The 13,185-nt window shown below is 37.7% G+C and overlaps 1 protein-coding gene across 2 annotated transcripts in view; it reads right to left on the bottom strand.

The window, feature by feature from the left end:
* HPS3 (HPS3 biogenesis of lysosomal organelles complex 2 subunit 1) overlaps positions 1 to 13,185 on the bottom strand; it is a 31,528-nt gene that overhangs the window by 8,180 nt on the left and 10,163 nt on the right. For both annotated transcript variants that reach the window (XM_070753407.1, XM_070753408.1), the window contains exons 4-12: positions 11,909 to 11,997; positions 9,772 to 9,964; positions 9,175 to 9,256; positions 7,640 to 7,794; positions 7,382 to 7,490; positions 7,101 to 7,282; positions 4,971 to 5,145; positions 1,547 to 1,777; positions 280 to 465 (exon numbers count right to left, since the gene is read on the bottom strand). In XM_070753407.1, coding sequence (XP_070609508.1) covers positions 280 to 465; positions 1,547 to 1,777; positions 4,971 to 5,145; positions 7,101 to 7,282; positions 7,382 to 7,490; positions 7,640 to 7,794; positions 9,175 to 9,256; positions 9,772 to 9,964; positions 11,909 to 11,997 — 1,402 coding nt within the window. The remainder of the gene's footprint in view (positions 1 to 279; positions 466 to 1,546; positions 1,778 to 4,970; positions 5,146 to 7,100; positions 7,283 to 7,381; positions 7,491 to 7,639; positions 7,795 to 9,174; positions 9,257 to 9,771; positions 9,965 to 11,908; positions 11,998 to 13,185) is intronic.

Here is a 13,185-nt window from a genome sequence, read left to right as displayed (position 1 = left end):
CTTCCCAGTGAAAGCAATTCAAATAAATTAAATGACTTCAACTTTTATATATCCTTTAACCATAAAGTCAACAGACTGGAAACAGAACTATTTTTGCAGATCTCAACTATAAAGGGGTGGGGTGGGGTTTGGGGATAGGAGCTATGTTTATTTTATTTTATGTACTGTGTTTTTATTGCTTATAAGCTACCTAGAGTCACCACAAGTGAGTATGTGGACATATAAATCTCCTAAATAATTATATAAATAAAAACAGCAAAAAAATGTTGCATAGCAAACCTTGATATAAGAGCCTGCCTCTTCCAGTTCCATTTTATTGTTCTCATGTAAAGCCAATAATGATGCTAGGAGAAATCCAGGTCTAGTCTCTTTGAGGTACAAAGCAAGTTTAGTTGGGAACATCTGTCCTTCAACCTGCTGTTTCAGCAGCTTTGGCTCCCAAATAAAACCAGATATCAATTTCATCTGCAGATAAAATACAAGATTTAGCTGGTGGATTCCTTTCTACTTTTTGAATTGTAGCCAATTACATTGTTTTCATTTAAAAAAAACTCCCACCAAAAATATATCCCTATACAGATGAGAGCTCTGCTCCTATACCTCTACTCTTCTCCAAAAGAGTGAGAAAACTGAAATGTCTTGGTGGAGGGGGAAGCTTCATGGAACATCTACTTCCAAACATAATTGATGGAAGAAAGTTGGTACCACTTACCTCCATCATGCTGTAATGATATGTATGCATGTATTCTTATTCTTATTTATTGGATTTATATGCCACACCTTTCCGAAGACTCGGGGCGGCTAACAACAATCATAAAACAGCGTACAATAATAATCCAATACTAAAAATGATTAGAAACCCATTAATATAAAAAAAACCCCAAACATACATACAGACATACCATGCATAAAATTGTAAAGGCCTAGGGGGAAAGGGAATCTCAATTCCCCCATGCCTGGCGGCAGAGGTGGGTTTTAAGTAGCATACGAAAGGCAAGGAGGGTGGGGGCAATTCTACTCTCTGGGGAGAGTTGTTTCCAGAGGTCCGGGGCCGCCACAGAGAAGGTTCTTCCCCTGGGTCCCGCCAAGCAGCATTGTTTAGTTGATGGGACCCGGAGAAGACCCACTCTGTGGGATCTAACTGGTCGCTGGGATTCGTGCAGCAGAAGGCGGTCTCTGAGATAATCTGGTCCGGTGCCATGAAGGGCTTTATAGGTCATAACCAACACTTTGAATTGTGACTGGGAACTGATCGGCAACCAATGCAGACTGTGGAGTGTTGGAGAAACATGGGCATATTTGGGAAAGCCCATGATTGCTCTCGCAGCTGCATTCTGCACGATCTGAAGTTTCCAAACACTTTTCAAAGGTAGCCCCATGTAGAGAGCGTTACAGTAGTCGAACCTCGAGGTGATGAGGGCATGAGTGACTGTGAGCAGTGACTCCGGGTCCAAATAGGGCCGCAACTGGTGCACCAGGCAAACCTGGGCGAATGCCCCAGCATATATGTATGTACGCATGATATATATCCCCCAATGATCTGTACCTCTGCTTGGCTGTCCAGCTCCTTTTTACATCTATCACGATCTCCCTTTTTTAGAGCCATTGAAGCCTTGGCCAAGGTCACCAGAACACATGGCGCCATCTTTTCTCTCAATTCCAGATATTCCATTGCCATTTCAGGGCACACATTTTTCATGCAAGGACTGCAGAGGATGTGGGGTATCTGCTTTGGCTCAGCACAGTGGAATATCTGAAGCACTTTTGCAGCCAAATCCTAAAAAATGCAAACAGATATATACATCTAGTTTTTTGTTATGCTCTTATTTATAACACAAGGCATAAATGTAAACAGAGATTATCAAAGCCTTTAAAAGGGCATAATAGAACAGCAGATTCACAGAATTGTCAAAGGAGACTTGCACCTATGTCTGGGGTGGCGGAGGGTCGGAATATTCCGGTCTTGCTGGGGAGAGGCAGATATGGCGGGGGCCACAGAGCTAGCCGTTCCAGGGGAACAAGGGATCGCTGCTTAATAACGATCCTTTGTTCCGGCTCTGTGAACCCAACCCTGGGCACTGGTGATGAGTGTAATTCTGGCCCTGGGCTCAAGCTGCTGCTACTCAATGCCAGGTCGGTAGTAAATAAAGCTCTCCTCATCCGGGATTTGATCCTGGATGAGGAGGCCGACCTGGCATGTGTGACTGAAACCTGGCTGGGCCCGGAGGGAGGAGTTCCTCTCTCTTAAATTTGCCCAGCCGGGTTTCAGATATGGCATCAGCCTCAACCCCAGGGAAGGGAGAGAAGGAGTGGCTATTATAGCCAGGGAGAGCCTTGGCCTACGTAGACTCGTTGCTCCAGAGATTGCGGGTTGCGATTCCCTCCTGGTAAAGTTGGACTTAGGGGTTCAGGTGGGCTTGTTTCTCACGTACCTGCCTCCCAGCTGCGTGTCACAAGTCCTAGGCTTATAGAATTTATACATGGTATGCTTGTATGTATGAGTGGTTCTTTAAATTGGGGGTTTTTAGATTGTCTTTTAATATTAGATTTGTTTACATTGTCTTTTTATATTGTTTTTAGCCGCCCCGAGTCTTTAGCCGCCCCAAATCTAATAAATACTAATACTATACTAATACTAGATTCAGGGTTGCCTTGGCCAATTATAGCCGTTTACCAGAATATAAACTACTCTGGGAAGTCTTCTACCACCCCAGTGGAATTTCTTGCCATGGTGGGAGAAGAAACAATCTCAAATATATCCTTGACAATTGTCAGCCCTTTGAGAGAGGTCATGTGATCAGGAAATAGACTTCTCAAGAATGATTTTTATTTTTGATGGCTTCAAGTGAGTCTTGGCTCCTGGCAATTTCCCGTGTCACCCTGTAGTTTCCTGACAAGATTTAAGAAAGGATTTGCCATTGCATACTTCCTAAGGCTGAAAGAGAGTGATTGGCTCAAGGTCTCCCTGGTTTTGTTCCTAAGACAGGAGTAGGACACTTGGTGTCCTGGTTTCTAGCCACGTGCCTTAACCATATACTGTGTTCACCTTTCCAGGCCCCCAGAAGCACTCTGCAGTGCTCAAGTATCCTGTTATTGCCAAAACCAGGCTAATTTTGGGCCTCACGAACCCTCTGCGCCTCCCGTTTTGCCCTCCCTGGCCCCCAGAAGCACTCTACAGTGCTCCACCATCCCGTTTTTGCCAAAAATGGGCTTGTTTTTGACCTCCTGAATCCTCTGCACATCCTGTTTTGCCCTCCCCGGCTCCCAGAATCACTCTGCAGGCCAAAAACAGGCCTGTTTTTGGTGAAAACAGGATGAGCGGAGGGAAGGCTGAAAATGGGCCCAGTTTTGGGGAAAATGAGACACGCAACTGTTCAGTAAGCCAAAACTGAGCCTGTTTTGTCCTCCCAAGTGCTTCTGGGGGCTGGGAAGGGCGAAAACAGGATGTGCAGAGGCCAAAACCTATATTTCTTCATGTTTTCCTCCTCTAAATCTAAGTGCGTCTTAAAGTCCGAGGAGTCTTATAGTACAAAAAATAAGGCATTAAATGCTTAAGTAACTCTTAAAGTAAGCAAAAGCTATTGAAAATATACTGCTCAAAAAATAAAGGGAACACTTAAATAACACATCCTAGATCTGAATGAATGAAATATTCTCATTGAATACTTTGTTCTGTCCAAATTTGAATGTGTACAACAGCATGTGAAATTGATTGTCAAACAGTATTGCTTCCTAAGTGGACTGTTGGATTTCACAGAAGTTTGATTTCCTTGGAGTTATATTGTGTTGTTTATGTGTTCCCTTTATTTTTTTGAGCAGTGTATATTTGAGAGTACATGAATTAAGATAAAGTTAATGAAAATGATGTACCAGTTTAAAGAAAAACTATATTAAAAAGTATGTTTATAACGAAAAAAATAATTCTATAAGGGTCATTTGCAGGGAGGGAGCTAAATGCAATATTGAAGTTTAAAGCTTGCATGTTAAAGAATAATATGTATTAAAAAGTTTTGACTTAAAAGGGAAAAAAGTTCAGTACTTTGAAGGAAAAAAGGAGGGTGAAAGGGAAAAAAAGAGCCCCTCCTTTTTTAGGCAAAAGAATTTGAAAGGATATAATAAACTTTATAAATAAAAAATGGTGAGAGTTTATAAAGATTACTAGGTACAAATAGAAATATCAAATTTCCATAGCAAGGAAGATAAAGCAGGAATTATTAACTTGATTACATTATTTAAAGAGGAAAATATTTTCTTATTTGGATATCACTTCTGGAATCTGTACTTGTGAAGAAAAAAAAATGAAACTTTGTTCTTGGTTTTGTTGATTAGAAAGATTTGGTGTTATAGAAAAGAGTAGTTATATAGCAATGCACAAGAGCAAAAAGTTGAGGCTGGAGTGTGTTTATCTTGAACTGAGCTAGGAAGAGTTGGAATTTACTGCCAACTTTTCTTTCTTTTTCTCTTTCCCCTTGTGTTCCCGCCCTTAACTTCTCTTCCCCCTTGTGTTCCCGCCCTTAATTTCTTATTTTCTTTTCTTCTTTTTTGTATTTTATATACAATTAAAATTTAAAAAATTAAAAGTAATTTCAAATGGTCACTAAGTAACTGGTCATAAGTCAAGGCACAGCTCTACCCTAAACTGGCTTTCTTTTATATCTGGTACAGGAGAACTATAGCTTCTTAGTGTATAACAGCAAACCTATTCACTTTTTATGATTGAGATCCTAAATCAGCTTACCAAGTATTAAGTTCAGCAGATCTAATTTCTGAAGAAACACTGTAGTTGCAGTTTCCCTGAATATTTATTTAACATTCCGGTGGCCAATAGTAACAGAAGTTAGTTCTACTAATTTTCTTAAATGCTTGATTTACTCCATTGACTCTGTTCATTGTTATGAATGGAAGACAAGTGTCAACACAAGACATGAACCTTATGGAGAAAGGACAGCCAAAGAAATCTATCATCTTACTTCATTTAGCTTTTCATCTATGTCTTCATACAAGGAGTGCTGCAAGTAGAATATAAAACCTTTTTCATGCTTCTGTGTATTATCTTCAAATGTTACTCGTTTCAGAATGTCAGATATAGAAAGGTTGGACATTTTATAGTAAGGGAGTGCAAGACGGAAGTCTTTAGTGTCAAACCTGAAAGTGTAGAAGTCAACCAAAAAGACATTAAAATCCATTTAATACAAGCACTTTAATGCAATGAACATCTCTTTGCATGGGTAACTAAAATTAGAGTTTGTCTTATAATAGTCTGGTGCTGAAACTACAGGCACATAGCTGGCAGATCAGATTTATTTTGCAGGAAGAGAACATGCTACTTTTCATAATTTGGGCTCTAATTTAGCTCATTCAAAAAATTTCTTACGTAATTTAAGATTTAGTCTTTCCCAGGCTGTTTATCTCCTCCACAGTCTTTACAGTAGTGATTTTACTTTAATTCTAGCTGGGAATTCTAGAAACTGTCATTCAAATACCACTGGAGGAAACCAAGATATGGAAAATAATTTACAGAATATTAAGTTCAACCATTAGATTGGAACAATTCAGACTTCATATTTAGCACATTCTCTTAAAGTATACAAGTACAGATCACAGTACAGAATTAGGAAAAAAAGAGTTGGAGAATAGACGCAGAAAAGAAAATGAAGGCAAGATCCCTGGTAGGTTAACTATGAAGCTTCTTAAGTTTTGTGTACATTGTCCTCGCATATATGGGAAGACTCCTTTCAATAAAAATGTGGGATGGAAGGACACTTCCATTCCTACCATGGAGATGGTTGCAGAAGTTGATGGAGTTGACTGAAATGGCAAAACTGACTACTTCAATTAAATAAAAGAATACAATGTAGTTTGGCGGGACCCAGGGGAAGAGCCTTCTCTGTGGTGGCCCCGACCCTCTGGAACCAACTCCCCCCAGATATCAGAGTTGCCCCCACCCTCCTTGCCTTTTGTAAGCTCCTTAAAACCCACCTCTGTCATCAGGCATGGGGGAACTGAGATTTCCCCTTAGGCTTATAAAATTTATGCATGGTATGTCTGTATGTATGATTGGTTTCTTAAATTGGGGTTTTTTACATTACTTTTAATATTAGATTTGTTCATATTGTCTTTTTACTGTTGTTAGCTGCCCAGAATCTACGGAGAGGGGCGGCATACAAATGTAATAAATAAATAAATGAATGAATGAATGAATGAATGAATGAATAAAATAAAATAAATAAATAAGTACTGTTGTTTTCACATGGAAATTGTTTCTGAACTTTGTGCTTGATGTAGAAAAGAATGAAATACTGACTTTGGGTTTTGCAGATTACACTGATAGATCTTTACCAAAAATTACTTGTTCATTCTGTTATGGAAAAGCAAAAAGCTGTGATTTGATGTTAATGCCTTATTTTATTGTAACAGAGAGAGATGGAAGTCAATGCTTCTTCCCTTCCCCCCTTCTTTCCTCACTTCCCTTCCCGCTTTCCCCTCACTGGTCTTCTATTTACTTTTGTATTTTGTATTTCATAATACTCTATAACTTAATCAAAAATGTTTTTAAAAAAATTAAAATATGGGCAGTCAAAAACAGAAGTTCAAGCTGCTTCTTAATCATATCCTTAAAGTCATTAGGGGACTTGCAGTCCAAATCAGTTTGAATCTTCCATTAGTTGAGAGAGAGAGAGAGAGAGACAGACAGACAGACAGACAGACAGACAGAGACAGAAAATGAACGAATGAATGTATATATGGTAATGCATAGTTATACATAATGTATACCTATCCTGGGCTGATCTATTCTCCCTTACTTTCTGTTAGTTAAGCTGAAGATGTAGAGGGGTTACTTCATCTTGTTTGAGTCTTCAGAGAGGGGTGGCATACAAATCTAATAAATTATTATTGTTGTTGTTGTTGTTATTATTATTATTATTATTATTATTATTATTATTATTATTACATGAACATAATAGTGGTAAGCTACTATGGTGGCCTACTATAAGGCAGTGCATGGTCTTTAAGACGACAATGCTCCAATGAAGTTCCCCGTATAATTCCCTCTCTGATATGATCTGAATAAAGATTTTTCTTGCACAAAATATTCAAACCTGCTGTAACAGTCTCCAAGAAGAGCACAACTCTCATGAAATGCTGCTAGTAGAGATTCCTTCTCCTCCAAGTCTTTCAGAGCAGGATCCATTAAAGCTGTTCTAACTAGCAAATGAGCCTCACTTAAGAGATGAATACAACTCTCTGTTCTTACATTTTCATAGGTCTTGCTGTATTCGACCTAAAGCAGAAAAAGGAATCACTTTCAGGTTTACATTAAGACACAGTGCATTATCCTATTTCTATAGGTCAATAAAATAAATGCAGACTAATACAGTACCATTTCTCTGTAGAGTTGGAGAGTTGAAGTTGTGTTCACAACGTACAAATTCCAACCAGGTTCAGATTCTGGGGGAACCTTGGTTTTGATGTTATCAGGCTTTCGGTAACTGAAAGGATACATATGCACTTGTCAATTTTAAATTTACAACTAGAATCATTTTGTCAGCTATTTTAGAAAGGCAAGAATATATGTTCAAGATGATCAATTGTTGAGTGACCTCCTTCTGACCCCAAAACTCAACACCTTTATACTTACAGGAGTCTTCGTTTAAGTGTTTTTTTCTCAAGAAAGTCCCCAGAATCTGCTTTTGTCAAAATGATGATATGGTGTTTGAAGTGAGAGATGGCTTTCAGTCCTATAAAAAGCTGCATCCTCAAGGTACAAACATCAAGAGACACAGGGGGACAAGCCTGCGAAGAAACATTATTACCTCTTTAAATTCTCTAGAACAGAAAATGGATCATTTGGCATCCTCCAGCACCCACTTGTGACCTCAAGGCATCCCAAGTTGGCCAATAGTTTTATCCATCCACCCGATCCTTAAAAATTCCTCCAAGAGTCACTGAAAATCAGGTGGTATCCCAAATAAATGAATAAAACATTCTTCTCAAACCGGGTAATAAAATCAGCCCAATGTTTATTATTTTAAGGTTTTTAAAATCTTTGTGGCCTTCTAATAATAGTTTTATGAGGTGTGATGATGGTACAGTTCTATGCATGTTTACAAAGATATTGTATTTCATTTGGTTTTCCTAATAATTCACTTGTATTTTAAACACTATTCAGGCACCATTAAATTAAGAGTACTTCTGAACACTTATAATATAAATGCTACCCAATGAGGTTGGAATGATATCCATATATCTGTGTTCCAAGAGATGTTTACTGGAAAAAACACCTAATGGCATTTAAATTACTTTTCACTGTACTATCTATTCAATATAACATCCTTGATCAGACATTGGCAGCTCAAATTTCTCAAATATGCTGATCAAGTTAAGATATTTATGTTGAAATGCACATCACTTTATATGAGCTTTTCTCTTTTTGTGTCCATCTTGGAACTCTTCAAACTCCATTTTCATTTTCACCATGAAGCCATCCTACAGCTAGTCAATGCTACCTCTAAAGCAGTGAGATTTTCTTAAGCTCAGCAATGTTAAGAACTTCAATTCACAGAATTCCTGAGCAAGCATGCTGAATTCCACACATATCTTAAAGTTGTTGAGTTCAAAGAAACACTGTTCTAAAGCCTTTCCCCTTGTACATCTACAACACATCAAAAGATTGGGATGGAGACTGAGTTGTTCATTGAAACAGCCTAATAACAAAAAGAGCCTTGCTCTTCTCTTTCATGACTATCTCATCTGGTTCTCTGGACCTACTCTACAACTTATCATTTGGATTTAATAGGATTGTTTTGTTTATTTTCATCCTTGGTTGAATTTTGATAGTCCTTGCTATATTTCATTTGATTATCAATTCTGGATAATTACTCTAGAAAATGACACATTTAAAAAATTGTTTGGTCTATGTGTGCCACCCCATCTTTTGGAAGCCAATCCCTATATCACTTCTCTCTCCATTGTCCTGTGGACTATTTCCATCCTCATACAAACTCAGTAAACCAGAACAACCCTGGTGTTGCCTAGAGGTATAGAAGAGCTTCTTGAAGGACAAGAGTCAGGGTGGTGCTCACCATCATTCTTGCCTTTAAAAAAATGTTAACTGAGGTCAACAGCTGCCAAAAGGTTGCCTGCAAAGCCAATCTGAGAAATGAATCAGAGCACCTTTACTGTCGTATCAACGTAGGGGTCTTCGTTCCGAGCTGCTACAGCACTGCATCTCACTGTAAAGCACTGCAGATTATTGCTAAGTGGAAAAATTAAAGAGAAATTAGACTGGAATATATCCGACAGCCCAATGCCAATACGCTAACTTGCAGATGTGTTATAACTACAGTTCCTAGAAGACTATGCAATCAGGAAAATTTTAAAGGTTAAATGGCAAATCATATAGAATAACAGGTTGAAGAAAACAGAATATTGATTATTAATATGTAACAATGTGGAGATAATATATTATGAAATATATAGAACTATTGTTTGAACTTATTAATTAGAGATAGATAGATTCTAGAGAGAGATTTTCTAAAATAAAATTTCTTTCATTCCAGCGTTAAATTCCTGCCCTATTTCATGTTGCACCATGTGGAATTTTGTCCTATATATATACGGTGAACCAAAAGCAAATGCTGCTTTCTTATCAGTATATACTCTTAGCCAGCTCTCCTTAAACTCTGCAGCCCATTTCTCAACCCAGAACTTGAACCACTGGTGAAATGTTCTGGACCTTAATGAAGGAAGATGGACAATAAAATGTGATACCTTGTAATAACATGCAGGAACTGGGGTGTAAGAACTGCTTGCTGGGATCTTTCTGAATACTGGTAGGTAGAAATAAGTTTCACTAAGTTATTGATTGTATATAGGTATGCCACATGTGGTAGAGAGAAAAAGCAAAACAAACTCAGCAATTCTTGTTTAGTTGTATCTTCTTCCTTAGTAATGACAGAAGTCCCTAAATGAAAAAAGAGAAAAGAGAGCATCAAATACTACGTAAGAGCTGCAATTCTTGCGGATTCTCTCGATCCAACAACTTTAGAAATTCTGAATTACATGAACTATAGGGGGTCTGGCTAATCTAATTTGGGATGAAGATAATGAATATTATTTGATTTGTATAGCCAGTCATCTCATTCAAGAATCTCTGGATGATGCACTGCAACTCAACACACAAAGAAGCCATCAAACTGGAGAAGGACGATATATGCTAACAAGCTTTCTGTAACACCAATTACAGCAAAAATGGTGTCATCCACATATTTTAAAAATTCAGAAGGCTTAAAGAACCTGAAGTTTACAGAAATACCAAAGCCAGATAAACCTAGTGGAAACCACAAAGGGAGGAAAAAAATTATCTATAAAAAACCTAATGAAGTTTAAGTATGTTTAGTGGACCCAGAACACTGGTATTCTGATGGGAGAAAATAAAAGCAAAAGGAAGCATAATAGGAACATTCTTCCAGCACTAATAACAATAAAACAGAAACCAACTGAAAACTCCTTACTCGGCACCAAAGGAAAAACAAATACAACAAAAACATAGACCAAATACAAACTAGATGTTCTGTCTGAGTTCAATGCCCCTGATACCTATCTATAAATTACTAACAATGTAACATACAACTATCCTCAATATACACACCCACAGCCATAACACTATAATTTAATAATATGTCGTTAAACTACATACACCTGCTATACTGCAGGTACCACCCCTTTCCCTTTCCCCACTCAAATCCCATCTTATCTTATCTAACCATACTTAATATATTGCTAAGTAAATCTATAGATACGAAACCATAAAACGTTAAATATTAAGTAAAACATGAAAATGCACAGTTAAATGTTTAAAACTGATACATAATAATTTATATATTTTATGCTGAAATATGTCTATTGTTCTGTATCACCCTTACTTTTTGTATCCCTATTTCCCCCCTTTTTTTCTTTTTTTCTTTTTTTTTAAATCAATAAACTATATTTTTTTTTAAAAAGGAACATTCTTGAAAAAGAAAAAAAATGACTGATTGGCCAGCTTCTTGGTGCAACAATATGTTGCAAAGCTTGATCCTGGACCAAAATTACTATTAGTAACATTAACGCATCTAAAACCAGATTAAGATTTATACCATATAAATTAGAAGATGTTTTGTGAATTGACTACAAGGGTCCTGCAATTTTAAAAGTATAGTGAAAAACTTCTGCATATTCTGGAAAACTAACATGTGTATGACATAGAATGAAGAGATTTTTGGAAAGACCATTTTTGACATCCCATTAAAAAATACCAAACATTAGGATAACAAGATTTTCAACCCAGTTCAGTAAGATCCAATTGATATTACACTGATGAATTAGATATTAAACCCAACAGGAACTGGAGTTTTGATATTCAGATCTTGTCACTAATTGGATGCAAAGAGTGGACAAAATTGGTATCAGTCTGAATACAACACAGACTATTCCTGCAATTTCTTCTCATAATCAATAGATCCTTCTTTTATTCCATCCAACTTCATTACCTCATATTACAAGCTGTAACTCAAAGAAAATTTTAAAGTAAAAAATGAATTCAAAACAGATCATTTAAAAAAAAACCTATAACCCCTAGAAACCTTCATCCTAATTTATATAAATTTCTAAATCGTCACATAATTCCAATTTATGATTGGGTTTATGATTCTGAAATTCTCAGAAAAAAGCTATTTTAAATATGACTCTAATCCCTATTCTTAGGTTACTGAAATTAAAGATTTCTATCAATATATGATATTGCATTTATTGAAAATATTTCCTGTTTACAAGCTATAGCTTTGTCTATCATACGGGAATCTAATATTGGAAATGGAGTGTATTTCTCCACAACTTCCCTAATCATATTTTAGATGCATAAATGTACCTGATTCATGTATTGGAAGCAGCTGAAGAGAGTGCAGTTTGGCATCTTCAACAGAAAAAGGGAATGAGGATACATCAAGAGCAAAACGCCTACAAAGGAAAGTGACAAATGAAAAGATCAGCAAGCTGTTTTCTGCTTTTTACAGTGAAATTGCAGGAATCTTTATGCAATTTCTTGCACTTTCATATTGTATTGGAAATTGCTCCTGCAGAAGCAGTACAGTACACAATTTAAGCAGGGTGCAAATCTGTTAAGATCTCTGTGCAATCAGCAAACAAGTATGTACGACTGACTAGTCTTCTACTTTGAGCATTTCTTAACAGTTCTATCAATTCACGCTTTTTTTGGTGCTAAAATAACCTCCTAAAACTGGCACATAAGACACTGTAGGTGTTTCTATTGTTTCTTTGGTGTATAACAATAACAAAGTTGGAAGGGACCCAGGAGGTCTTGCACTCCAAGCCTGGGCTCAAGGAGGAGAACCTATACCAGGAGTCGGCAACCTTAAAAACTCAAAAGAGCCATTTGGACCTATTTCCCAGAGAAAACAAAACACTTGGAGCCACAAAACCTGATTGGGTGTGGCCAACTTGATGTCACTCCCACTGAGTCACATGACTCCCCTAGCCATGCCTACTCAGGTTTTATGGCTGTTTTCTTTCTATGAGAAAAAGAAATCTCTTTTTTCCCCTTTCCCTCTTTCTTTCTCTCTCTCCCTATCCTCTCTCCCTCTCCTCTTTCTCTCTCTCCCTCAGCTATTGTATATGTAAACTAAAATGCAGTCACATGCCTGTGGGGATGCTGTAATGGTTGTTAACTTCAAATATGAGTTGTAACAGTTTTTCTAAAACCATTATAACATTATGCTGACAAACCATTGTAAATTGAGGATTAACTGATTCATTTCTGAAAATGTTGGCTGCTGATACTTTATGTAATTTATGAAATTATTTACATCAACATAATCAGTAGAATATATCATTATACAGTGGTCCCCCGATTATTGCGAGGGTTCCGTTCCAGGACCCCTCGCAATGATCGGTTTTTCGCGAAGTAGCGCTGTGGAAGTAAAAACACCATCTGCGCATGCGCAGATGGTGTTTTTACTTCCGCCGCAGCAGCGAGGAGCCGAAGATTGGGGTTTTCCCACCGCCCACGCAAACTCCTCGCTGCCGCTCGCCCTTCGCCCGCCCACGCCGTTCGCTTCGCGCCGCTTCCCAGCTGAGTCCTGAAGCCAATTCGCTTCAGGACTCAGCTGGGAAGCGGCGCGAGCGAAC

The sequence above is a fragment of the Erythrolamprus reginae genome, chromosome 5, assembly GCF_031021105.1.
Source record: "Erythrolamprus reginae isolate rEryReg1 chromosome 5, rEryReg1.hap1, whole genome shotgun sequence".
Lineage (NCBI taxonomy): Eukaryota > Metazoa > Chordata > Lepidosauria > Squamata > Dipsadidae > Erythrolamprus > Erythrolamprus reginae.
Note: the sequence above shows the minus strand (reverse complement) of the source record. Positions and strands in the feature narration are given on the sequence as shown.